At 35.8% G+C, this 26,439-nt stretch overlaps 1 protein-coding gene across 2 annotated transcripts in view; it reads left to right on the top strand.

The window, feature by feature from the left end:
• The window catches only part of LOC145978427 (protein argonaute-2-like), a 97,777-nt gene that overhangs the window by 63,640 nt on the left and 7,698 nt on the right, over positions 1 to 26,439 (top strand). For both annotated transcript variants that reach the window (XM_083111065.1, XM_083111074.1), the window contains exons 13-19: positions 1 to 42; positions 5,765 to 5,877; positions 13,728 to 13,927; positions 16,812 to 16,974; positions 18,642 to 18,726; positions 19,248 to 19,448; positions 21,991 to 22,215. The exon at positions 1 to 42 is cut by the window's left edge and continues 84 nt beyond it. In XM_083111065.1, coding sequence (XP_082967191.1) covers positions 1 to 42; positions 5,765 to 5,877; positions 13,728 to 13,927; positions 16,812 to 16,974; positions 18,642 to 18,726; positions 19,248 to 19,448; positions 21,991 to 22,215 — 1,029 coding nt within the window. The remainder of the gene's footprint in view (positions 43 to 5,764; positions 5,878 to 13,727; positions 13,928 to 16,811; positions 16,975 to 18,641; positions 18,727 to 19,247; positions 19,449 to 21,990; positions 22,216 to 26,439) is intronic.

The following is a 26,439-nucleotide window of genomic DNA, read 5'->3' on the forward strand; positions in this document are numbered from 1 at the left end:
GCACGTGTTTTGAATCCACCAAAACTACAATATAAAAACAATGTAAGTACTAGTAAAGTGAATGAAATGAAATCAGAGGAAAGTTTTAACATATCAAGTTTAATACTTGTTAATTTTTCTTTTAAATTCATGTAAAAAAGTTACTGATATTTTAGAAAATATTGACACATAGCATACTTAATAATTTATAACATAATTTTTATGTATCTTGAAAATGCAAGTGTCTAGCAGAATGATAAATGAATTATCTTGCATGTATCAAAATGTATAAAATGGTGGACCCTTTTATTATGGAAATAAATCTAAACTTGGTTGATTATCCCAGTTTAGGTTGTTTCTTATAATTTTATGTTGGTGTTTTTTTACACTAACATAATGTTACTAATGGAAATAAAATTGGAAGGAAATGTTTCCCAAAATTCACACAAATAATTTCTAACACATGCTGAGCAGAACGTTCATCTTACCTGCTCACAAGAGGAAACACAGCACACATAAAAAATAAAACTTTTATTTTGCTGGCTTCTCATCGCATAGTAAAGTAAAAATGGAATTGTAACCAGGTGTGGACACTAGGAATATCAAGAGTACCATTGACTGAAACAAGCCTTGCAACTGATGTCTGGAAGTCATGACGTAATGGAAAATTCTTGGGTGTTGATCCCCCGCCTCCCTCCATATATCTTTCTCTTTTTTTTCTGACTTGCGTACACAAGTCATTCAACCACTGCAAACAAAAAAAATAAATATCTGTTTCAACTCTGCACATGTGAATCATGTCGGTAGTACAGACAAAGGAAGTATTTTGGGAAGAAATTGCAATATTTAAAATTTTAGCTATGCAAAATTATGAACCTAGTATTATTTATAGATCCATACAAAAATTAGAATGAGAGAATAGAATAATTACGCTGGAATAACAATGTAGATAAAAAGATGAACAAGCGAGAAATAAGATATGGTTGGGAGTGCAAGTTATCAAAGGGGTTTCCAAGGAAATTATAGATTGTTGAAGAAACAAGGTTTCAAGACAGCCTACAAACCTGCCATAATAGTACCAAATATAATTTCCCTGTATAAAAAAAATACATTTTTTCTTTACACACCATTAAAAAGTGGCAAATACAATATCAAATGTGTGTGCAACAGGAAATATATTGGTCACTTCAAATGTGCAGGACAGAATGAACATGTTTACTGCCGGTCCATTTTGCATTGCGTATGCCACAGGCTGTTGCCTGGATGTGTTGTGCACGTCAAAATCCGGTACCTTGATTTTGTTTATAAACAAGTATTTGTTATATCATATCCAGCCTTTGGAACGTGGGGATCGAACCAAGGGGTGTTGCTCACCCCCACCAATTGTAGCACTTGATGGTAGAGATGGTCCTAAAAGGGGCAGGTGTGTATACCTAGCTTATCATTAATGTAAACTCGTGTTTTAGATTTAAACACTTGTGACTGATCAATGAGAATGGCAGGTTAGGGTGAAGTAACTTACCCTGCTCGGCAAATGAATAAATCTATAGTTCTAGCTATTGTTCCTCTCGTGCTTCCTCTCTCATGTGGTTTTGTTCCATTTCCTTGACCTTCGCTTACTTTGCTAAAGGTAAGCATCCTCACCGTTTCCTGTGAAAACTCATTATTCTACAATATTCTGAGCAAGTCCTGACAGGATCTTTATTCGTTTACCGGCCAGGAAACGTTATGATATTTTGCCAATGTACAATTCATTTTTGTTAGTTTGGAGAAGATTTTGGAGGGAGTCACACGGTGTGCGTCACCGGCCTTTTGCGTAAATTTTTTTGTTAGAGGCCAGTATCTCCAGTGTGTGCCATGGTATTATATCACTTCTAACTCCAAAACGTCTGAAGAAAGGTATTGCTAAAGATAAATAAGATACTTTATTATTGTTACAACAAATACCATACATTTAAAACTGATAAATAATGTGTCTTTTAAGAAATAAACTTGCTTTCGGAATTACAAATTCAGTCAAAACTATCTATTGTTGCACACATAAGAGGGCATAGAGAGTTCATTCCAGAACAATGAACGTGACAAATCACTTCAATAAAAGTAGTAATGGTATGCACCTACTCACAACACTGCACAGGCAATAACACAACTCTTCAATTGTTGTGGAATTGTGCCAAAGAGATGTCAAACACAGTCCAGGTTGATCTTCAGAGTCGGTGGAGTAATATTGTGTTGTCTTCCGAATGTTATTTTGGTTGCAAAATCTGCATCTTGTTCTGTGTGTTCTGTCAAGCTTAGATGGGAAGATGTTCCATAAGCCTCGGCATTGCTGTAGGAGGTTAGCCTCTTTCTGATAATACCGCCATCACTAGAATAGTTTACAGTATCGGGGGCTGAAACCCCTCCCCACCGAAATCCTTAAATATCAAATTTAAATAGTCTATTGTGATAGTTAATTTTATTTCATTAGCAGAATCTTGAAGAATAAGCTGTAATATACTGATAAATTCCCATGTTCAATGCTTCTATACCTCCACTGCTTCACCTGTAGATGGCAGCTACCAATAAGGAATGACCCCCCCCTCCCCAAAACAATCCTGGCTACGGGCCTGGAATCAACAAATGTTTTGCTGGAGATGTCGAATGATGCCTGGGCAATTTTATATAACTTTGCTTCTTTCAATGTCCTCTTGGTTACCTGGTCAGTACATTGTCCTTTTGCCTTTGACGGCCCTGCAACATATGGTTTCATAGAAACAACACAAAACACGTAACCACAAAACCAGTCATGTAAATCAATGCAGTAGTATGTTCCTCAGAAGCCGGAACAAATACAACCTCCCAAGCCAATAACTGACTCACAACTGGCAAATGCTAACTAACAATGTCAGTGTCACACACCGTGTGACATTGGCTTCTCTCGGTAAAAGCCGATGACACACATGTCTCACCAGCACTGAACTTGTAAGACCATTCAAGATACTTTGAAAACAACAAACAAAAAAAATCCGATTTTTCCAAATACATTACTAATTAATTACATGCAAATGGTGGACATAGGGAAATGGGCATAATTTGTGCTTACAGTACAGCCACAGTACCTGGTACAAAAGCCTCTGCCACCTAGTGACTGTGAAGGCAGAGGTATTGTTTCATCAGCAGCAGTCGCATGGATTGTATATGAACATTCTGCTACCAGTCAAATAGAGTTACGACATCTGACCTCTCATACTTCCAAAGAGGCATAATTTTTGGAGTGCAACAGCTGAAGCCTCAGTGACGAAAACATCCAACCTTGTGCGGCTTGCATGGAGCATGGTGTCAACTGTCATGACAGCCTACAGTAAAGAAGATAATGCATCATCTTTGAAAGAGAACAGTTTGTGAAAGTTGGCACTGACAGAGATGATGGACATTGAAGTGAATAGTGGTTGAGAGCCCAAGACAGCAGTGTCGCATATAACCTCCAAGATGAACTCTACATCCTGGACCCTGTATCAACCAAACTATGCATTGCATTGGGAACTGCATAATGTTAGCATTCATGGCTAGACGGCTGTTAAAAAACCATTGGTGACACCACATAGTACTGTGGAGCATTGGCAATGTTGCCAAGAGCATAGAGGCTGGACACAACAACAGTGAGCACAAGTAATTTGGTCTGACAAATGTGCATTCATATTATTTCTGTCCATTGGGCATGTTTCTATGTGAAATATGCCCGCAGAAGCCTTTCATGTTCACTGCCTGCTTCCTACTGTTAATGATGAAGGGGGTTCTGTGATTGTGGGGTGTGATATGTTGGTGTAGTCTTGGACCACTTGTCCTCCATGGGAGGATCACAGCAGAGGAATATTGCAGTATTCATGGTGAACATCTCCATCCTATAATCCAGACTGTTCCAAAATGACAATGCCCCCATCCACATTGTACAGTGAATCAAAGCATGGTTTAATGAACACAAAGATGAAGTGGAACATCTCAGCTAGCCTCCCCAGTTGCCTGATCTTAACATAGTTAAACATTTGTTGATTAATTTGTAGGCCAAAGGTTTCCACCTCCACGAAGAATGGGTGTGTATTGAACATTGTATGTGACCTGTATTTGTCCACTCCATGTTAGATACAGGCTGAAATTCAGGCCAACTGTTGGATAACTTTCTATGAATAAAGATTTTTGTGTCGTACCACAGTGTTCGTACTTTTTTTTTTGTCCACCTCCTTGCATAATCCTTCATTGCCAGTCGGAGCAAAGGCAAAAGTGGGAAAAGGACACCAAGGAAGACACTATAATAGTTGTGGAAATGTAATTTACTCTCTCTCTCTCTCTCTCTGTCTCTGTCTCTCTCTCTCTCTCTCTCTCTCTCTCTCTCCCTCCCTCTCTCCCTCTCTCCCTCCCTCCCTCCCTCCTCCTCCTCCTCCTCCTCCTCCTCCTCCTCCTCCTCTTTTTGCACGTTCGCACATCCAACAAATATCTTATATTCACACGCATTTCCATGATAAGCAGAGCATAGACAGCTTGTTTTTCACTGCCACGTTTACGTGTCGCAACTTCCTGAATTCATACTGGTGACTATCAGCGAGACAATGCACTTTCACCTGGACTTGCATGAACATGCGTAACTCGCTGGGACACAGACAGTGGACACACGAGTGGTCCTCTGAATATCCAGACTGGGAGCTCATATGGACGTAAAATGAATATCGCTAATATACATGGATCTTATAATATCCTATGGAGATTTGAATGCTATAAGTGATCATTGACCAGATTCTTGTCTGCAGTGTATTGTAGTGTTTCTGATTAAAATTAAATCACTAAATAACAGATAAATAAATTTCTAAACGCTAATGCTTCAATGCAATTATTATTTCAATTCCACAATAAAGAATGAAAAAGTATACAACGGAAATACTATGATCATTTTCTAATATCCAAAACAGATCCTATTTATGTTCATTGTTAGATATCCAGTTGTGGGCCATTTCTAGCTATGTATTAGATATCCAGAATTGGATGTGTTTTGGATATCAATTTTTGTACAAGATCTAGATATGTTTTGGATATCCAGAATTGGATTTTTTTGGATATCCCATTTTGGACAAGATCTATATATATTTTGGATATCCAGAATTGGATCTATTTTGGATATCCTTTTTTTGGACAAGATCTGGTGACGTATTGGATATTTGGAATTGGACAATGTTTCTGACAGCCAGTTCTATACATGTGCTATGTATTACATATCTAGAATTGGGCAAGTTTCAGATGTCCAGTTCTGGATATCCCATAGTTATCCAATGGATATCTAATTGACATCCATAATATCCATGGATCTGATCTGGACATTGTGCTGCATGGGTTGTGTAAAGTTGCTGCTGCTTCTTTTCTATGATCGTTCCATTCAGATTGAATCTTCTAAATCCTTTGATTTTATTTCAGAAATGTTGTTTCCTTTTATTCAGTTACACAACACGATAGGAGAGAAGTTCACAAACATTGACATTGGTTAATATCAATACTCAGGTATCTGAATCTGATTTTTAATAAAACACTTGTACACTTTTGCGATCCCACGAGAATCCTATGAGATGCAAGATATTGTTCTACAACAAAATTTATGTTGAGAAACTTTTTTTTAAAAAAAAAGATGACTACACTTTTGAGTTGCTAGTCATGGTAACTTGCATGTTATTTGTTTTGAGTTTAGCAGCATGAAATGTGAATTTGAAGTTGACTTAATCTGTATAGTTTCAATAGAATTAGTTTCTTTTTCTTTCAATAGACTGTGCTTCCAAGAAATGGAGGATGGGAACCACTGCCATTTCGCCAAGCAGCCCAGAAGTGTTACTATTGTATTGTCTATCTTGACAGATACATTAGAGAGGATGAAATAGGGTATGTAATTAGGTTTTACACTTTTAAACTCTATTACTCTTTTGGTGAGGGGGGGATTGTCTTAGTCACCTTCCATGGTGTGGCATGTTACGTTTTATGGAGTCAGGAATTCTAGTTATGAATCCTAGAGGAGGCATGGATGTTTCATTGTGTTTTGATTGAGTGATTGAACCTGTTTAAGTCCACTTCATGTAGAGAAAGGCTAATTGTGACTGAACCTACAGTTTACAGTGGGATCCAAAAAACTGTGTGTCTCCACTGGGTATCGAACCCATGATCCCTTGATTACAAGGCAATGATGGTACCACTGCATCATCGGAGAGGCCTGTTTCATTGTGTTTGTGTCTTTGTCTATTTCACTAAGTCACTTTGTTTCTTCATCTATTTCAAGTCACAAATCGACACAAGGATTAGAAGTTGATAACCTTAATTATTTTTTAACAAATCTGACTATTTCACAAAGTTACCTAAAAATAATTTCTACCTTTAATTTTTTTTAAATAAATTTCAGGAGACTAGCTGAATAATTTGATAAAATGTGTTGTTTAGTAGTTTAAACTATCAAAGCAAAGGGAAAAATTAAGTACTAATGTAGTTGCCTATATTTTAGTTCAAGGTTACATAAAATACTCCACAAGGTTTTTCTGTGCAAGTGCTTCACCTATTTTCCGCGTGGGCCTTGCACGATACAGTAGACTGTCAAGCATCTGAAAATACAGTTTTGTTTCGTTTGCATCGAATTATATTTTATTTTACATTGTGACCAATTTTACTTTAAAATCACAGATTAAAGCAATAATAGGACAAGATTTACTTCCTACAACACTTTTCACTATGTAACCGTAGTATCCATTAGAGTGAGTCTACTTTTCACCTACTTGCCACCAAGGTTGCGCCAAATCAAACCAAAAACGCTTTTATGAAACCATTACAACACTGCATTGTTGAGTGCTTTAACCCTTAAACGACCGCCCGTCACCTATAGGTGACAGCCGGTATTTATTGTCACCTATAGGTGACAAGATGCTTTTGCGTGTAGTATCTGACTTTTTTGGACATACGGTGACTGTTTTTGTTCGGATATATATGTTTTTAGTTCTGCATCAGTCTTGATGTATGTGATAAACAACCACTAAGGTTTAATTTTATTTGGGTTATGGGGTGGGGGGGCAGCCCTCCGAAAATCTTGTTAGATTTTTTTTTTAAATTTCATTATCGGTATTTTCTCTGTTCTAGGATTTGTAATAGCACTTTTACCAAGGGAACGAACGCACTAAAATAATAATTTTACACATTTACGTTGCCACGTAGGAGCCCGCCGATTTTGAAATTTCGTAGAAAAAAAGAAACAAGTTTCTCTTCTTTCTTCTTCTTCTTCTACCCGATAATGGAAAATTTGGTTTTTATGTCATAGGCTTATAGTCACATCTGTACTGAACAAAACAAGGTATAATTTTAGATTTTTTAAAAATTTATTTTCTGAGTTCTAGAATTTGTAATAGTACTTTTACCAAGGGAACGAACAGAATAAAATAATAATTTTGCACATTTACGTTGCCACGTGGGAGCCCGCCGATTTTGAAATTTCGTAGGGAAAAAAAAACAAGTTTCTCTTCTTTCTTCTTCTTCTACCCGATATTGGAAAATTTGGTTTTTATGTCATAGGCTTATAGTCACATCTGTACTGAACAAAACAAGGTATAATTTGTAACTCCAGCTTTCTTAGTTCCAGAGATATAAAATTATATAAAAGCATGCAGAAATTTAAAATTCCCGCTGAAAATGCCTCGTTCGTGCGTGCATATACCGGGAAAACACGCTTGGTCGTTTAAGGATTAAGGTTCTATTAACATGCCACTTGCTTATTGTTGCATTTATGAAACAAACACACAAGTTTTTATATGTAAGTTTTGGAACTTCTTTCTGTTAATTTTCGCATCTACTTTTGTTCAGAAAATAGCTCCAACTAATTTGCCACAAGTGTGGACTAATTCGATGCCATGTTTGTCACTTTTAAGGAATCCTGAAAAACTGATTTTTGTTTAATATACAGATTATTCCAAAAAATATGTTCCAATTTTCATCAAATTTTTTTATTGCTGAAATAAACACTTAGGTCCAATATTCATGACACCTCTTAGATTAATTTTTAGGAACACAACAATGAAATATTGATCTCACAAAAGTACCGATTTTAAAATCCCAAGTATATTCGTGATCAAAGTAAACAGCATTTTTTCTGATCTCTCATGTGAAGCTACAGATGGAAGTTGTCCAGAGGTATCAATTTCACAAAGAAAAAGGTATATTATCACTCACCATTTAACTAAAAAGCACATTAGCGCATATACTGTACATGAATTCCTTCTGTTTATATGTTAGTGGCTGTGTGATAGACCTTGAAAAATGGATCAATGCACAAAGTTACATCACACTCCTCACATATATCTTGATTCTCTTCGTGCTACTTATATCTTAACATAATCATCAATAAACTGAATAGTACATGACATCCTTAGTTCATTGCTCGAAATGAATTTTTGGATTATTTGTGAAAGGAATCTGCATGTGGAAGCTGTCCAGATGTATCAATTTCACACCACACTTGCAATATCACCATTAGATGAATATGAGGAATGACTTTAGCAGCATGAACTAAGGATTCTTCTGAACTGTCTATTTTCACGAAACATGAATAAGAAAAGTGGTAGCTGCTGGAACCGTCTGACTTAGAGACTCTACTCGAAACAGTAAGAATGCAAATACAAAACGAAAGCAATTACCATGATATCTAGTGGGAATAACAAGAACTAAATGGAAAACAAAAGTGATTATGGCGGTATCTAGTGAGAATCACAAGAAACAAGAAGAAACTAGTGTACTCAACTGTTTAAAATACATATTAGTAAACATACAATAACCCCAAGTATAGTCGGGATTTTATTTTTTTAACAAGAATAAAAAGACAATATTGTTATGTTAAAAGGACAATTTATGCAACTTTTTATGAATGGGTGCATTCCCTAAACAAGAATGGTGCTATCTGCAGGAACTTTTGCAAACTGTTAGAAGTGCTTGCTTGCAACTGACAATACAGGGCAGGCATCAATGTCGCACCTCTAATGGTGTGTGAGTAAAGTACTTGCTATTAAGTAGATGCATATGACAAATTGGTCATAAAGCATCAGCCTATTTTCAACAAAACATTGCATAGTGGTAGGAATGTACCTAACTAACTAACTAAAACTAACTCTCTAGCCTTCTTAAACCCGAAGGTTCATGGCTGCAGCAACACAGGCCTTCCATCTGTTCCTATCTTGAGCAAGTTCTATATACTCTTTTCCATCCCTACAGATTTCCTTTAGGTCCATCTCAACGTTGTCCCTCCATCTTCGTCTTGGCCTTCCTACAGGTCTCTTACCATCTGGTTTCCCAACAAGAATCCTGTAAACTCCTCTTTCCTCTCCCATTCGTGCCACATGTCCTGCCCACCTAAGTCTTCTTGATTTAATTATTCTAATAATATCTGGACATGAGTACAAATTATGTAGTTCTAAATTATGTAACCTTCTCCACTCACCTGTCTCCTCATCCCTTTTAGGTCCAAAGATTTTCCTAAGGATTTTATTTTCAAATACTCTCAATTTATGTTCCTCTTTCAATGTAAGGGACCAAGTTTCACACCCATATAATACTACAGGCAAAATTACTGTTTTGTATATTTTAACTTTTAGTTTCTTAGATATTAAACGAGAAGACAAAAGTTTATGAAGAGAGAAGTAACATGCATTTCCTGAATTAAGCCTACTTTTTATTTCCTCTTTAATATAATTTTCATTTGTTAATATTACTCCTAAGTATTTGAATTTGGAAACTGGTTCAAACGAGTTGTTATCAATAATTAGATTTTGATTATTACCTAACACTTGGTTTCGGCCTGTAAGCATATATTTAGTTTTCTCTTTGTTAACTTCCAAACCTATCTCTTTAGCAGTTTTGAAAAATATTTTAGCATTATTCTTAATTGTATTCACATCATCCCCCAGTAAGTCTACATCATCTGCATATGCTAACAACTGAGTCACACCATTTAATTTTAGTCCTTCTTTAGTTTCTTTTACCTTCCTTACAGCATATTCTAAGGCAAAATTAAAGAGCAATGGAGATAATGCATCTCCTTGTTTTAACCCATCATGAATTGTAAATTTGTCAGACATATTATTACCCACACGAATTTTACTTTCTGTTTCACTGGTGCATATTTTTATCATACTAACAAGCTTCTTAGGTATTCCAAACTCTACTAATATATTATATAATTTATCTCTTTTGACCGAATCATATGCTTTTTTGAAATCAATGAATAGCTGATGGACATTTTGATTATATTCCCACTTTTTTTCAAGTGTCTGTCTGATGTGAAAAATTTGATCTGTAGTTGATCTGTTACGTTTAAATCCACATTGATAATCACCTATAATTTCATTAGCATATGGGGTTAGTCTTGTTAAAATAATGTTAGACTATATTTTGTATGTTGTTGAGAGTAGAGAAATTCCACGGTAATTATTGCAGTTCATTTTATCACCTTTTTTAAACACAGGAACAATTATGGATTTTTTCCACTGTTGAGGGATTTCTTCTTTATTCCATATTAAACAAATTAATTTATGAATTTGACATATTAATGAATTTCCACCATATTTAATTAACTCAGCTGGTATTAAATCAATGCCAGGTGCTCTGTTATTCTTTAGCCTTTTAATAGCATCTTTAACTTCCGTCAAGTTAGGTTCTGGAACTAAAGGTTCTGCTGTGTGGACTTCATTTACTTCTGATTTATCTCCTACATGGACATTTAAAAGGTCATTAAAGTAGTTCTTCCATCTATTTAGAATATCGCATGGGTCAGCTAGAAAATCACCATCTTTATCTTTTATCAAGTTTACTTTAGGTTGCCACCCCTTTCTAAATTCATTTACACCTTTATATAAATCTCTGATATTTTTATTTTTGCTGTTTGTTTCAATTTCGTTAATTTTGCTTTTCAAGTAATCTCTTTTTTTACTTCTAAACGTGCGGTTAACTTCTCGCTTTATTCTATTATAATTGCTTAGATTTGTATCATCCGAGTTATTTAACCATCTAAGTCTAGCCTGATTTCTTATTTCTATTAGATTATGACATTCATTATCAAACCACGGCTTACTTTTTCTTGGTTTATGGTATCCTATACTTTCTTTAGCTGCTGATTCTATTGCATTACGTATGTGCTCCCAATTCTTATTTACGTCTGTTTCATTTATATTTTCATCATCATTTAAATCCTGCAAAACATCAAATCTATTTGACAGTTTAATTTGGTAATCTTTCTTAATTCTTTCATCAACAAACTTTCCTGTATCAAATTTTATAACTTTTAGATTTTGTTGCTTATGATTTATCACTGAGAGTCTTTCTCTTAATTTAGCAATTACTAAATAATGGTCACTGGCACAGTCAGCACCTCTATGTGTACGAACGTCAATTATACTAGTATGCCTTCTCTTATCAATGAGAATATGATCTATCTGATTATGAGTTTTACCATCTGGAGAAGACCAGGTATATTTATGGATATCTTTATGTTTAAAAGTGGTACTTTTCACAATTAAATTCTTTGAGGTTGCAAAAGTAATCAATCTTATACCATTATCATTACTTAATTCATGAAGACTTTCTTTACCAATCGTGGGTTTAAATGTCTCTTCTTTGCCAATCTGTGCATTACAGTCACCTAACAGAATTTTCATATCATACTGAGAAAATTTATCAAAGACCTGTTCTAACTCTGTATAAAAATCATCTTTATTGTTATCATCTTTATCTTCCGTTGGTGCATGTATGTTTATTAAAATAATTTTACACCACCTACCCTGTAAAACTGCATATGATATCCTATCATTAATAAATTCTACTGTTTTAAGAGCCGAGATAATTCTATTATTTATGAAAAAGCCTGTTCCAAAATTATGATTTTCAGTACCACCATAGAAAAAAGTATAATTTTTAGTTTTACAATTCCCTTCTCCTGGCCACCTAACTTCCTGGACAGCTACTACATCTAATTTATACTTCACTATCTCATTAACTGTACACTGAAATGCCCCAGGCCGGTAAAGGCTCAGAACATTCCAGGTGCCTAATTTAATATCCTTATTCCTAATGAAGATCTTATCCTTAGTCCAGGGACCTCCCAAAGTAGTCCCCACCCGGAGATCCGAACGGGGGACTATTTTACCTCCGGAATATTTTACCTTGGGAACATCCATGGCCTTATATTTCTGTTTCTTGACATGTCTTTTTACAGTGCAGAGTTGTCAGCTCTACGCCTAACCCCCAATATGAATGGAGGAACTACTACACAAGACAAACACAAACATATTAGACAGCACAATTACTACACAAGACGAACACAAACACATCAGACAGCATAACTACTACACAAGACACACACAAACACATCACAACTATAACACAATATAAACATACACACACCACAACTACTACGCAATATAAACAAACAAACAAACAAACAAACACACACACACACAAATCATTATTAACAGGAATGAGATGGAAAAAAATAATTCTGCCCGACAAAAGCAGTAGGTAAGCAGAAAAAATTGTTCTATATGTACTTATAGATGTGAAAAAAATTCAATTCATACAAAATACAAGTGTGCATCAAGTTGATATAAAAATTACACAATCGGAACCTGGGTCAAAATAAATATATATATATAAAGGTTTACCAATGTTAAAGCAAATATGATATAATGTAAACAAAACATTAAAAACAAAATTGTTGATGCGCAACAAAGGAAAAAAGTACTCAATGAAGTACTATGTAGGAATGTACCACTGCTAAATATATTTTTTATTCACTTCGGTTTATTTTTGGGGGTCTTTACCCATGCGTGAAGCTCTGTCCTCTAAAGGTTAAGCCGGTCTCCTTGGCAGAGTGGTTAGCACATCATGCTATGATGCCAGGGGTCCCGGGTTCGAATCTTGTCCTGGCATGGATGTTTGTAAGTGTCCATTCATCATATCATCACTCATCACCATCTTCGCAAATTAGCCACAAGTGACGCAAGAAGCAAAGTAAAATAAAGTAAATCAATTGATCAATCTAAAGGTTAACTGGAAAAATTAGAGAATCAATGTAAAATAACCAAATATGCAAACATACTATTATTTTGGAGAAATTTTAGTGAAACCAGGACTCAAAACAGGGTGTCTGACATACCATGCCATTGCTCTTCCAACTGAACTACTGGGCCAGCTCCAGGTTTGCCCGATTTTTCGGTGTTGCTGTCTTACCTGTGTTGGAAGCTAGAGCTGGCTCAGTAGCTCTGTTGCTAGAGAAATGTCACTGTATGCCAGAGACCTGGGTTCAAGTCCTGGTCGAGCCTGTATTTTTTGCTCACATTGCTACATAGTACATCTCCTGTGTGTGCCACATCGTAAAGCAGCAGCCTCTACTCAATATCTTTATCTCTACACAGTGACAAATTAATCTGTGCGAATGACTTAATTTTATATAAATAGTGTTCGTTTTTAAATAATTGTGATATTGGGTTAAAAGGATTTTGAGTTGACCTCTAATACTTCAATTATTATTGATAATTAATATGAATGTGAAATTATCTTATGGCATCAAAAACTTGAATTTTCATGAAGGTAGCCAGAAAGGTCCTGAGAGTATAGAGTATGAAATGGTCTAAGCTGAAGAAGCTACATTGACAGATGTTATTTTCATGTTTTTCATTTCAAGTTCATTACTAACATCATGCATGAACTACTTCTAGGAGGTTTGATAATATGCTGCGTGGAGTTGGCAGAGAAATGGGAAACGAATTTGAATGTGTGGACCGACCTTTGATGATCAATTTTAATACAAGGAACATGGACCGGTCCATGGCAGAGCTAAGAAAACACTTCACTGATATCAAAAAGAGGGGATGCACCATGGTCTTTGTTATCATTCCCCCATTTAAAGAGGTTCGAGGTGAGTTATGCAGTAGATAATAATGGTAATAATAATGGTAATTTGTACAGTGAAGGAAATCATTAGGGGTTCATGGTAAAGGTAATGTGAAGCTCTCCATCCATGGAGCACTGTACCATGAAGGCACATGTAGGGTTTGGGGTGTAGGGACCCACACATTCTCGATCTCTGCCATATTGTAGGTGATGTGAGCAGCACCACACTCTGCACACACACACACTGTCAGTTTTTACCCCCCACATTCGCCATGTTTGCCCTGAGCACCATCACATACTGCACACTCAGTTTTACCCCACTCCCTCCCCAGGGTTGCCCCCAGGAACCCATTTATTTTAGGTTGGCTGAAACACCAAGTCACTTTATACAGGGACAAGGTCAGAAAAATTCAGACTTTAGATCATGCACCCTGAGAATCGAATCCTGGTCTCCTGCATAGTAGTCTAATGTCCTACCAAATAGACCAACACTGCTCTTGTTAGGAGCCCATAGGGATATTATTTTTGGAATTATGAGAACGTGTAATGAAGAGTTACATAATAATTAACAAGTGCCAGATTTTGAAGTAGTTAAAACATGAGACTATATGTGCATAAAAATATGTAGAATAAATGACTGAAATATGTAATTGTATTCAAATATATAAGAATATTTTTCATAGTCTTTGATCATATCCTTCATTCCTATGCTCCTTTTGAAGTTCAAGTGGATTTCTCTAAAATTCCGCCATTATCACTCTCTGACCTGCTGCCTTGCTGTCACCATGCAGGGATTATTTGAGAAATATGGCAGCACTGTAGAACAGCTCCTGTTGGAAACTTGGCTTTTGTGCTGTTATTTGTAGGGCTTAAACATCATTGTGTGAAAGTATGGTGACAGGATGCTTGACATCCAAATATAAATGATCACATCCCCCCTCCCCCCTCCAATTACCCGATTCTTCTAAATCTAGCAACTAATTAATTACTGTACCAGTTTACAGAGTAAATGAAGATCCCACACAATCAGAAGCATAAATTGAACCTAATAGGCAGATAGAAGCAGTCATCCACCGTCCCTACCCTCGAAAGTGGGTCGCGTTAATCCTCCACTGATTTTCACAGCAAGTCTTGCTTTTTTTCTTTAGAAATTCATAATCATACTTCTTTATTGTTGTTGAATTATTTTTGACACAATATACCCCCTAAATGTCGATTGTGAAGTAGTTTCTTACTGACACTTAAGTTTCACCTCTCCCCTATGCTTTCCTGCTTTTTACATTTCCCGCATTTTACGTTCTGTATTTACAGGCCCCTGAAAAGCATAAAATCGGGGTTTCATTGTAAAATCAAATTCATGTATATAATTGTAGCTCTTATTTGTCATTTGTGTGTGGCTACATATGCACAAAGAAAAATATTCAATTACATAATGATCCAGGCCATAATAGTTGCACAGTCAGTTGAATATCATTGTAATGTGATATAATTTATTGGTCGATTGAATGTTTATCAGTTATTCTAATGATCTAATATGTTAAAAAAATTCTGATTTGTTTTTATTTTGTGGGGGGGGGGGGGCAGTAGTAGATAGTTAATGGTGAATTTCTTTCTTTTTCTTCTAATTACTGACACTTATCGAGTCGTTTATGATCACTACCTTTTAGATTTCAGTGTTGGAAGTAACTCTTTTCTTGCAACTCATTTACAAGCAAGTAACTTTTCTGAGGAATTCTAACTAACTAGGTCCTTTTAAAAGTAAGTAATTGTAACACTTAAATTGTTAAATTGAAAATTTGTAACATAAGGGAAGATCTAAATTTGGTAACTCTGTTTCCAACCATATTCCTTCTCTGAATGGTAAGGTGAAAGAAAGCTGGGTTGTGTTACTTACTAAATTTAGATTGTTGTATTTATATAAGGACTTATATTACTGAGTTGTCAGCTCAGTAGCAAAGTGTGCTAAGTTCAGCCTAGCTATGCCAGGGGTCCCAGGTACGAATCCTGGCCTGGGCATAGATGTTTGTGAGTGTCCATTCTTAATATCATCACTCATCCCTATCTTCGCAAATTAGCCAAAAGCACAAAAGCAAAGTAAAATTAAGCAAATCAATCAATCAGTCTTGCTATGAAGTTCCCAGGTTCAAGTCCTGCCGTGAGCGTGGGAGTTTTTGCAAGGGTCCCTTCATCAGTTTCATCTAATTATCACAGTTAGTCAAAAATTTTAGAAATGTGACATAAAGTAAGAAAGAGATACAAATGCAAGTGGACTGTTTTTAGTTTCTGAGATTATAAATTGCAAAGCAACATTTGCTATTGGTGAGGCTTATTTTTATTCAAAATTGCCTTTTTCTCAGAAAATGAAAGGGATGAGTGCTCGCTCAATTTAAGAGAGTAAAGAATGTAACATTCAATATTTTAGTAATGTTTGTAGCAGTGTCTTTTTTTTCCCATCAAATTAAATTAAAACTAGGGCTGAGCCAATGCCACTTTGAACCGATACTCTTACCGATTCTCACCGATACAGATACTTGAAAATTGCAATCAATAAAATTTGTTCAAAATACTGATCAATAATGGTGTGTAAATATTATTCTCCAACAAGAAATTTGCTTTAGAATATTTAAGAATTACTTCAGAATATTAAAATACATGTTATGTAATCACAAATACAACTTTTCGTGCAAAATTGGAGCAAAATAAAAATAAAGATTGAATTTTGCATAATTTCAAGGATAATTAGACTCCGCAAAAGTGTCCCGCTGCATTTTTGCATCAGTATCGGCTCAGCCCTAATTAAATCTAATTTTTACAAAATACAGTTAAACAGTCAGTACACCAAATATTTAAAAGTCATCGTTCGTGAAAGATTTTGGTGTTAATAAGGGCTTTTCTCTCTTTTCTAACAGGTGCTGTTAAATTAGTCTCAGAACTGCAAGTTGGCCTTCTTACCCAGTGCCTCAAAGTTCAGACGGTTCAAAGGAAGTGTAATAGGCAAGTTATTATCAACATCATACAAAAGGTCAATGCAAAGCTAGGAGGAATCAATCACACATTAGGACAGACTTTCAGGTGAGTGTGTGCCTGGCAGTGTATAAAGGAACTTTATTGTATGTGAATATATTCATAAATTCTTAACAATATACGCTGCTCAGAACAATTAGGGGATCATGGAAAATATGCAGATCTTGATGTGTCGTCAATGACTATGAATTAGGGTTGGGCCGATATGAAATTTTTGCAGATACCAGTAAAGTACTGATATAAAATTTGCCGATAGCCGATTTTCTACCAATCCAGTATAAAATGCCAAATGGTCCTTGAACAACCTGAATGGATCATTTACCTGAATAAATGTGCGTTTCGAAGTGACTGCAGCGCAAAAGAAGTTGTGTATTTAGACATTTATTCTTTTAAATAGTAGGGCATGGAGATTATCCATAAAGATTATAAGAAAATGACAGAATTTTAAACTAACAAACTCTCTAGCTTTCTTAAACTCAAAGGTTCATGGCTGCAGCAACACAGGCCTTCCATCTGTCCCTATCCTATCCTTTCCATCCCTTCCATCCCTACCGATTTCCTTTAGGTCCATCTCAATGCTATCTTTCAATCTTCATCTTGGCCTTCCTACTGGTCTCTTATGGTCTCTTACCATCAGCTCTCCCAACACGAATCTTGTAAAGTCATCTTTCCTCACCCATTCGTGCCAAATGGTCTGCTCACCTAAGTCTTCTTGATTTAATCATTTTAATAATATTTGGACATGAATACAAATTATGTAACCTTCTCCATTCACCTGTCTCCTCATACCTTTTAGGTCCAAATATTTCCCTAAGCATCTTATTTTCAAAAACTCTCATTTTATGTTCCTCTTTCAATGTAAGGGACAAAGTTTCGCATCCATATAATACTACAGGCAAAATTACTGTTTTGTATATTTTAACTTTGTTTCTTAGATATTATATGAGAAGACAAAAGTTTATGATGAGAAAAGTAGCACACATTTCCTGAATTAAGCCTCTTTAATATCATTTTCATTTGTTTGTATTACTCCTAAGTACTTGATTTTGGAAACTGGTTTAAATGAGTTGTTATCAATAATTAGATGTTGATTATTGCCTAACACTTGGTTTCAGCCTGTAAGCATATACGTATTTAGTTATCTCTTTGCTAACTTCCAAACCTATCACTTTAGCTGCTTTGAAAAATATTTTAGCATTATTCTTAATTGTTTTACATCATCCCCCAGTAAATCTACATCATCTACGTATGCTAACAACTGAGTCGCACTGTTTAATTTTAGTCCTTTGTAAGTTTCTTTTACCTTCCTAACAGCATATTCTAAAGCAAAATTAAAGAGCAATGGAGATAATGCATCTCCTTGTTTTAACCCATCATGAATTGTAAATTTGTCACACATTAATATCCACACACAAAAAAAAAATTAGACCAGGGTACTAATTAGGGCATTTGCATTGCTCTTTTTCAATAAGCTAACAATTCAGCTCTTTCTGTACCACATTTCATACATTGAAATTACATGTATGAGGTAGCATCCATACATGTAATGTTGCATCCCTACAGTGGAAACTCAATTTTGTATAATGTGTAAAAATGTAACATCAGGGTTCCACTGTAATAAGTTAAGTTACAATATCACACTATTCTTGGAAAATAAAATTACTTGTTAATGATGTAACACACTGAAATGTTCTGTCATTTTTCTTTCTTTGCAGACCTTGTCTAGAAGAACCTACCATGCTAATTGGAGCAGATGTAACCCACCCATCTCCAGGATCAGGAAATCCATCGGTTGCTGCAGTAAGTTTCCTTGTAACTGTGAAATGTTTAGTTGTACAAGGTTGCCCAAAAAATTCTTAACTGAAAGCATTAAGTAGTTGGTATTTCAGTTACCTTTTTTGACCCACCCTGTATATCATATCATTGAAATTTCAATTTTATTCATAAATGTATGTATGTAGTGTATCTAGTTTCCCTACATATTACAGTTTTTGGTGTTAAATTTAATTGTGTGACACCCCCATCCTCCTTGAAACAAAATCCACACAAATTGATGGAAATTGTGAGGATGCCAGTGTTTGTTTTGGCAGCTCAGTGGTAGGACTTTGCCACAGCAGGTTCGAGTCATTTGAATCTCTAGTTGAGGCACAATTTTCACATAACTTTTCAATGAGTTACAAAATATTTGTCTGTAATAGAATGCATGTGTAAATGTGCACTCTTGAGCACTTTCAGCTCACACAACATTGTATTGCATATGCACAATTAAAATAATTGTAGGAAATGTTGATTTTTTTATAATTGTACATGTTTGTTAATAGGTGGTTGCAAGCTGTGAAGGAACAGCCCTATTCCAGTATGGATTTGAATGGAGGCTCCAACCTCCAAGGGTGGAGATGATCTGGGATATGGAGAGTATTGTAACAAAGTTCCTAAAATACTTCCTGGAAAAAAACAATGGCCAAGCTCCACATAAAATCATCTACTACCGGGATGGAGTTGGTGATGGCTACTTTGCGGAAGTAAGACATTCATTTTTAAAATTTATTTAAAATAAAAAGTACTGTGGAATTATGTTAGTGGCAGTATTTCTATATAAAAAAATTCACACACACATAATTAGTTCATCAACAAGGAAATAATACTAAACACAATTCATGGGGTCCCAGGTTGAGGCACATAGTGGTTCGGATTCCACTTTAAACTGTAGGTCCAGTCCCGATTTTCCTTACTGTGCATAAAGTGGACTTAAAACACCAAAACATCTTCTGAGGATGGAGCTCTTTGTTGTCATTGTCTCTGTTACTACCTTTACCACATTCTTGATGTTCAACTTCAGTGAAAGCAAAAGTTCCAGTGTGTTGCATGCAATACTAACTAACTCAAGCCTTCTTAAACCCGAAGGTTTGTTGCTGCAGCAACACAAGCCTTCCATTTGTGCCTGTCCTGGACAAGATCAATCCATCCTTACCCATTTCCTTTAGGTCCATCTTGACATTTTCCCTCAATCTTCATCTTGGCCCTTCAATCTTCATCTTGGCCCTTCATCTTGGCCTTCCTACAAGTCTCTTACCATCAGGTTTGCCAACAAGAATCTTGTAAACTCTTCTTTCCTTTCCCATTCATGCCACATGGCCTATCCACCTAAGTCTTCTAAATGTAATTATTCTAATAATATCTGGACAGGAATACAAATTGTGCAGTTCTAAATTATGTAACCTTCTCCACTCACCTGTTTCTTCATCCCTTTTAGGTCCGAATATTTTCCTGATATTGCATGCAATACTAGCAGTAAAATTCTAAATTTGCATTAAAGAGACATTTTCAAATTTCTTGTTTTTGAGCATCTAGTTCCAGTATCAGAATGCCTGGTTCTCGTGGGATGTGGACCAAGGTATCTGGTTCTCATTGGATGTGGATCCAGAGGGACCTTGTTCTCATTGGATGTGGACCCAGGGGCCTCGTTCTCATGAGATCTGAACCCAGAGGGACCTACTTCTCGCTGGATCTGTACCCAGGGACCTGGTTCTCATGGGATCTGGACCCAGGTGGACCTGGTTCTCATTGGATCTGGAACCAGGGGGACCTGCTTCTCACGAGATCCGGACCCAGGGGACCTGGTTCTCACGAGATCCGGACCCAGGGGACCTGGTTCTCACAAGATCCGGACCCAGGGGACCTGGTTCTCAAGAGATCCGGACCCAGGGGACCTGCTTCTTACGAGATCCGGACCGAGGGGACCTGCTTCTTACGAGATCCGGACCCAGGGGACCTGCTTCTTACGAGATCCGGACCCAGGGGACCTGGTTCTCATGAGATCCGGACCCAGGGGACCTGCTTCTTACGAGATCCGGACCCAGGGGACCTGCTTCTTACGAGATCCGGACCCAGGGGACCTGCTTCTTACGAGATCCGGACCCAGGGGACCTGGTTCTCATGAGATCCTCACCCAGGGGACCTGCTACTCATGGGATCTGGATCCAGGGGGACCTACCTGGTTCTCGTAGGATCTGGACCCAGGGGGACCTGGTTCAAATAGGATCTGGACTGAGGGGGACTTGGTTCTCATTGGATCCAGATCATGGGATGTGGACCCAGGGGGACCTGGTTGTCATTGGACCTAGATCTCTAGCTGTTTCTACTTTCTACTTGGTGTGTTGTAATATGGCATCAACTGATTGGAAATTTCTTGAATTCTGAATTACATAGTTTTGTCTTAGCTCTCTCAAACATTTTCTACATTGAGCAATTAATAATTAAGGTAATTTGAAACAGATAGGGAAATATAGTAGTGTTGATCTTTTCTATTGAACATCGAAAAATATTAGGGATGGACCAATTTAAAATTTTGACCATTCCAGATATAAAATTTTCTCATATTGATTACAATATTTTACCAATCCATTAAAAAGAAACCCTTAAATGGTCATTAAAGAACCTAAAATGCTGAATTTACACTAAATTATAAGATATTTGTAGATGTATTGGATAGGTAAATTCACCATTAATTTTACTGATAAACCGATTATACCTATTTCTGCCGACCAATAGAGTACTAATTACTCTGTCCATTCCTAGAAAATATATATTTTTTTATAATTATTATGTAAGTATATGATGAACAGTTGAATTATCAAATATCCTATATATATATATTTGGAGCTTGGAAGTTGTAAATATTTTAAAATTATTGATCTGTGATCTTTCCACAAAAGATTTTGATGGAAATTCCATCCTGAGAGACCCTGTTCACTGTTACAGTAACAAGTATGTCTTAAAAATGGATCAATAAACATAGAAAGAATATAATATGTTATAAGAGCGTAAAGCATGGGCCTACTATTTTATACAAATCCAAATGGAATTTTATTGATTTTCTAAAAATTAATTTTATTAAGTTTTCACATGCTGCTCATGTAATTGTAAAATCCAGATAGATGACGTTCCAAAATTGGCATGTACTTGCTAAGATACATTTGAACTCATTAATGTCTGTTTCTAATAATAATGATAGTATCTAATCTTTCTTTAATGCCTAATTCTGATTTGTTCACTAATACATAGGTTATGACTTACGAGTTGAATGCCATTCGCAAAGCCTGTCAAAATATTCACAAAGAGAACTACAAACCTCCGGTTACATTCATCATGGTGCAAAAGCGACACCACACACGTTTCTTCCGAACAGACAGACCAAACGAGAATGTTGAGCCAGGTACAATCGTGGACACAGAGATCACGAACCCTGTAGAAGGGGACTTCTACTTAGCAAGTCACCACAGTCCTCAGGTAGGTTTATATCTGTATTTTTGTAGTCGCGTACACTTTTGAGTTGTTACAATCCCACTAAACTTCAATGGAATTTGTTGCAACCCAAAAGTGTCCATGCCTGTACCCTGCAAGTGGAATTGAAGTATATCTTTCTAAAATAAAAATTTCTTGTGCAGTGTTATGGCAGATTGCTTTCAAAGATTAGCAGAAATTTCAAGCAAAAAATATAGCTTGTTTATATTTAAAGTATTAAATTTTGATGTCCTTTGTCTTCATTTAAGAGCACTTTGAATTGAATACACTCAACACATAAATGTAATTTTGGTATTTTTAAAATTGGGAATTCATAAAAGTAGGAGAGTGCAGAGCAAATTGTATCTGATCAAGATGAGATCTGGAAAAATGTAAAAATAAGTACCTTGACATTCAGGACTGTACTTGTGCACAATACTTATACACAAAACAATAATTCTTGGAGACATTAATATTGATATCAGTCATGTCAGCCCTATTAATATTGATATCCGACATGTCACCCCTAAGCAATTATACCTTCTGAATATGCTAAGATCACTCGACTATTATTGTGCAAATGATAAACCAACAAGACTAGACTCACGTTTAGTCAACATTTTAACGAATTTAGATAAATCTAGTTATGAAATTGGAATATTTAATACATTTTACTTATCATATCATAGAAAAGTTCCCGGATTTTAACCGGCTGGGGATCGAACCCGGGACCTTTAGCATGGTAGTCAGACGCGTTACCGACTGAGCCACCGCGGCCACTGAGAAACAAACTAAAAGAAATTGATTGGTTTTACTTAATTACTTCTTGTGCAAATGTGGACAAAGCATTCAACAATGTTATCAACACTATTTCCAAAATATACAAAAACTGCTGCCCCAGAGTCCTTAAGAAAGAAAAACCAATTAAGGCAAAATGAAAACAAAAGCACATAGGTGAATGGTACACTCCTCAATTAACTCAATTAAAAACTCAGCTTATGATGTATTACTATGGATATAAAAATAATAAGGTGGATAAGGCTAGATATCTGAAAATTAAGAGCATTTATAAGTCAAAAATAAAAGAAGCCAAACTTGCCGCAAATGATCGATCACTTCATTAATAATTCCAATAATAAATGTAATACAGCTTGGGATATTATTAAAACTGAGCTAGGCAAAGTGAAGTAGAAACCAAATGAGAATATCTCAATTACCCCAGATGAATTTAATTACTTCTTTGTCAAGTCTGGTAACGGTGATCCCACAAAGATCAATGCTGCAAAAGATTGTATCCATGGCGATGTAAATGGTGTACCAATATCACATGGCAATAGTAGTAATCTGCCTAGATTCAGATGGTATGAAGTTAAGCCAATGGATATTATTAAAGCAGAACAAAAATTAAACAATTCAAAATCTGAGGATTTCTATGGTTTATCAAACTTTGTTATAAAAAGAATTATTGATGTTATGCAGTACCCAATTACTACTCTTATTAATTGGATGTTTGACAGTGGGTGTTTTCCTACATGTCTCAAAGTCTCAGTTGTTGTTCCAATACATAAAAAGGGAGATAAATCCAATCCAAGAGATTACCGTCCAATATCACTTGTGCCTATTCTATCAAAAATTATACAACACTGCATACAAATTCAGCTAGATAAGTATTTTTAAAATAATAATTTACTCGCAAATGCTCAGTATGGTTTTAGAGCTCATTCATCTACCACAAAAGCAAATGAAAGCATTGTCGCAACAGTACTGGATGCTTTGGAATCTAAACTTTCCATGAGTGCAACGCTTATTGATTTAAGTAAGGCTTTTGATTCAATTTCATACCAAATGCTGATAAAAAAGGTATGCTCTTATGGCATCCTACAAGCTGAACTCTCTCTCAAATAGACAGCAGAGGGTCAGTATAAACAGTAAACAGTCAGATCTAAATATTGAAAGCAGAGTTCCCCAAAATTCTGTTCTTGGTCCTTTCCTTTTTAACATTTATGTAAATGATCTACCCAGCTTCATACCCCGTAAAACAGTTTTGTATGCAGACGATACTACTTTCCTCACAATTGGTAATAATAAATGCATACTTGAAGAACTGGACAAAGAAGTAGAAGAGAAGTCCACTTTCTGGTTTGAAACTAATCAATTGACTATTAATCAAAACAAAAAAACAGAAAATAATCTTCACCCTAAATAACGACATTGAATGTGCCTCAGTAAAGCTTCTTGGTCTATATCTAGATTCAAAATTATCGTGGGATGTGCAAACAAACACATTATGCTGCAAACTGACTAGTCATCTTCTTATTAAATAAACTTAGATCCTGTGTAAGTGAAAATTTATTGGTACAATCTTATTATGCCTTTTTTCATAACCATTTAACATACGGGCTTTTATTATGGGGTAACTCATCAAATGCTGGCAATGTATTCATTTGGCAGAAAAAAGCAGTAAGAAATATGGCTGGAATATTCAACAAATCTGTTTCATGCAAAACCTCTTTTCAAATAATATAAAATAATGACTGTTCCATGCCTATACATATTTAGCTGCCTAATGTTTATCAAAGAAAATATTCATAAATTCAACATAAGACACACTATACACAGACACAACACAAGATTCAGTTATAAGTTGGACACACCATCAACCAGGCTAAGACCTCTTGAAAAATTTAGAAGGGTGCTACAAGACTGTCTAAGAGAAAAGGTTTTCTACTCAATAGATGAATTTATTCTGCACTCAAAAGATTATTTAAATTTCTAGAACTCGTAATACGTGTAATACTGTCCTCTTCATACTCACCCTATATATTTATTATTTATGTAGGCTTGTTTAAGCTATTCTGGTAGAGAGTTTTATTTTTAGATATATATCCTATTCTTGTATCATGACTTATATTTCTATGTTTATACTATTCTTGTTTTATGTCTTATATTTGTATGTTTATATTATTCTTGTATTATGTCTTATATTTGTATGTTTATACTATTCTTGTATTATGTTTTATATTTGTACCAATGAGGACATCTATTGCATTATTGTAATGCTTAATGATGAATAAACATATTGATATTTAATTAATAATAATAATAAATTTAATAATTTCCAGAGTTCTCATTTTCTGATCATTTTGGAATCTTGCATATTGGTAGTTAGAGACTGCTTCAGTTCTCACTAGAGTCGACGAGCGATATGAAAGCGGCTGACCTTGACAAGTCCGCGCAGAGAGAGAGGGAGATACATTTCCGCTGTTGCCACCTACTCACCGTTCGGGGTTCTCGCCAGCTCACAAAATAAAAAAAAAGGCTTACATTTGAACAATTGTAAATTGCCGCTGCACGGCTATTATTGCAACAATCAATACCAATCCTGCACGAGTATTACCAGAAAGCTTTAGACAATTGTATTGTGCTGTAAATTAAACGTGTAGAATCTTGAAAGTAAGTGAAAGAAATGAAATATTTTATGTTCTCTTGCGAGCCGATTTTTATTAAATTAGGTGTGAAATAACTTCCAGTCAGAAAGTTACAAAGAAAACTGCAAATTTTAAGATTGTATAATATTTACAGCAATATGTTATTTGGTTACTGAGAAAATGAGAGAAGAACTTGATTCATTCTTTCGCGGCGCAGCAAAGGCAACTTCGTTTGCCGCAGATTCCATGCGATGGTCTTGTGGCACTCTCAATAACAAAACAACTGTCTGGCATGCATAACATGAACTGAAAAGAAAAATTAAAATGCCATTTACTTACATAACGCTCATTCCGTAATGCTGTCAACCTCGTAACTTGATTCAAGTTCTTCGGAATCTGTGTCTTGCAAATTTATAATGACCTGCTCCGATGACATCGTCTCTGACTATTTCACGCTGGAAGTCATCTTCTTCTATTTTCTCTGCGTGAGCCACACAATCTGTCCACTCGGAAACACCTATTCTGTCTATTGCTTCGTGAGTCATTTTCTCTACGTCGGCAGTTTTGAAAGTCTTGTTCTTGTCGGTTACGTACCCCTTCACCTGGGCCCAAATCATTTCAATTGGGTTGTACTGACAGTGATAAGGTGGGAGACGAACAACTCTGTGACCATATTCTCTTGCTATTATATCGATTTCGTAACGTTTGTGAGTTGTTGTATGATGTTTCACCAACTGCAACAATTCTGCTCGGGTTTGCGTGCTTGTGTGGGGAATGTTCTTGTTACAGAGCCATGCCATAA

The sequence above is a fragment of the Lepisma saccharinum genome, chromosome 1 (assembly GCF_977018435.1).
Source record: "Lepisma saccharinum chromosome 1, izLepSacc3.1, whole genome shotgun sequence".
Classification (NCBI taxonomy): Eukaryota; Metazoa; Arthropoda; class Insecta; order Zygentoma; family Lepismatidae; genus Lepisma; species Lepisma saccharinum.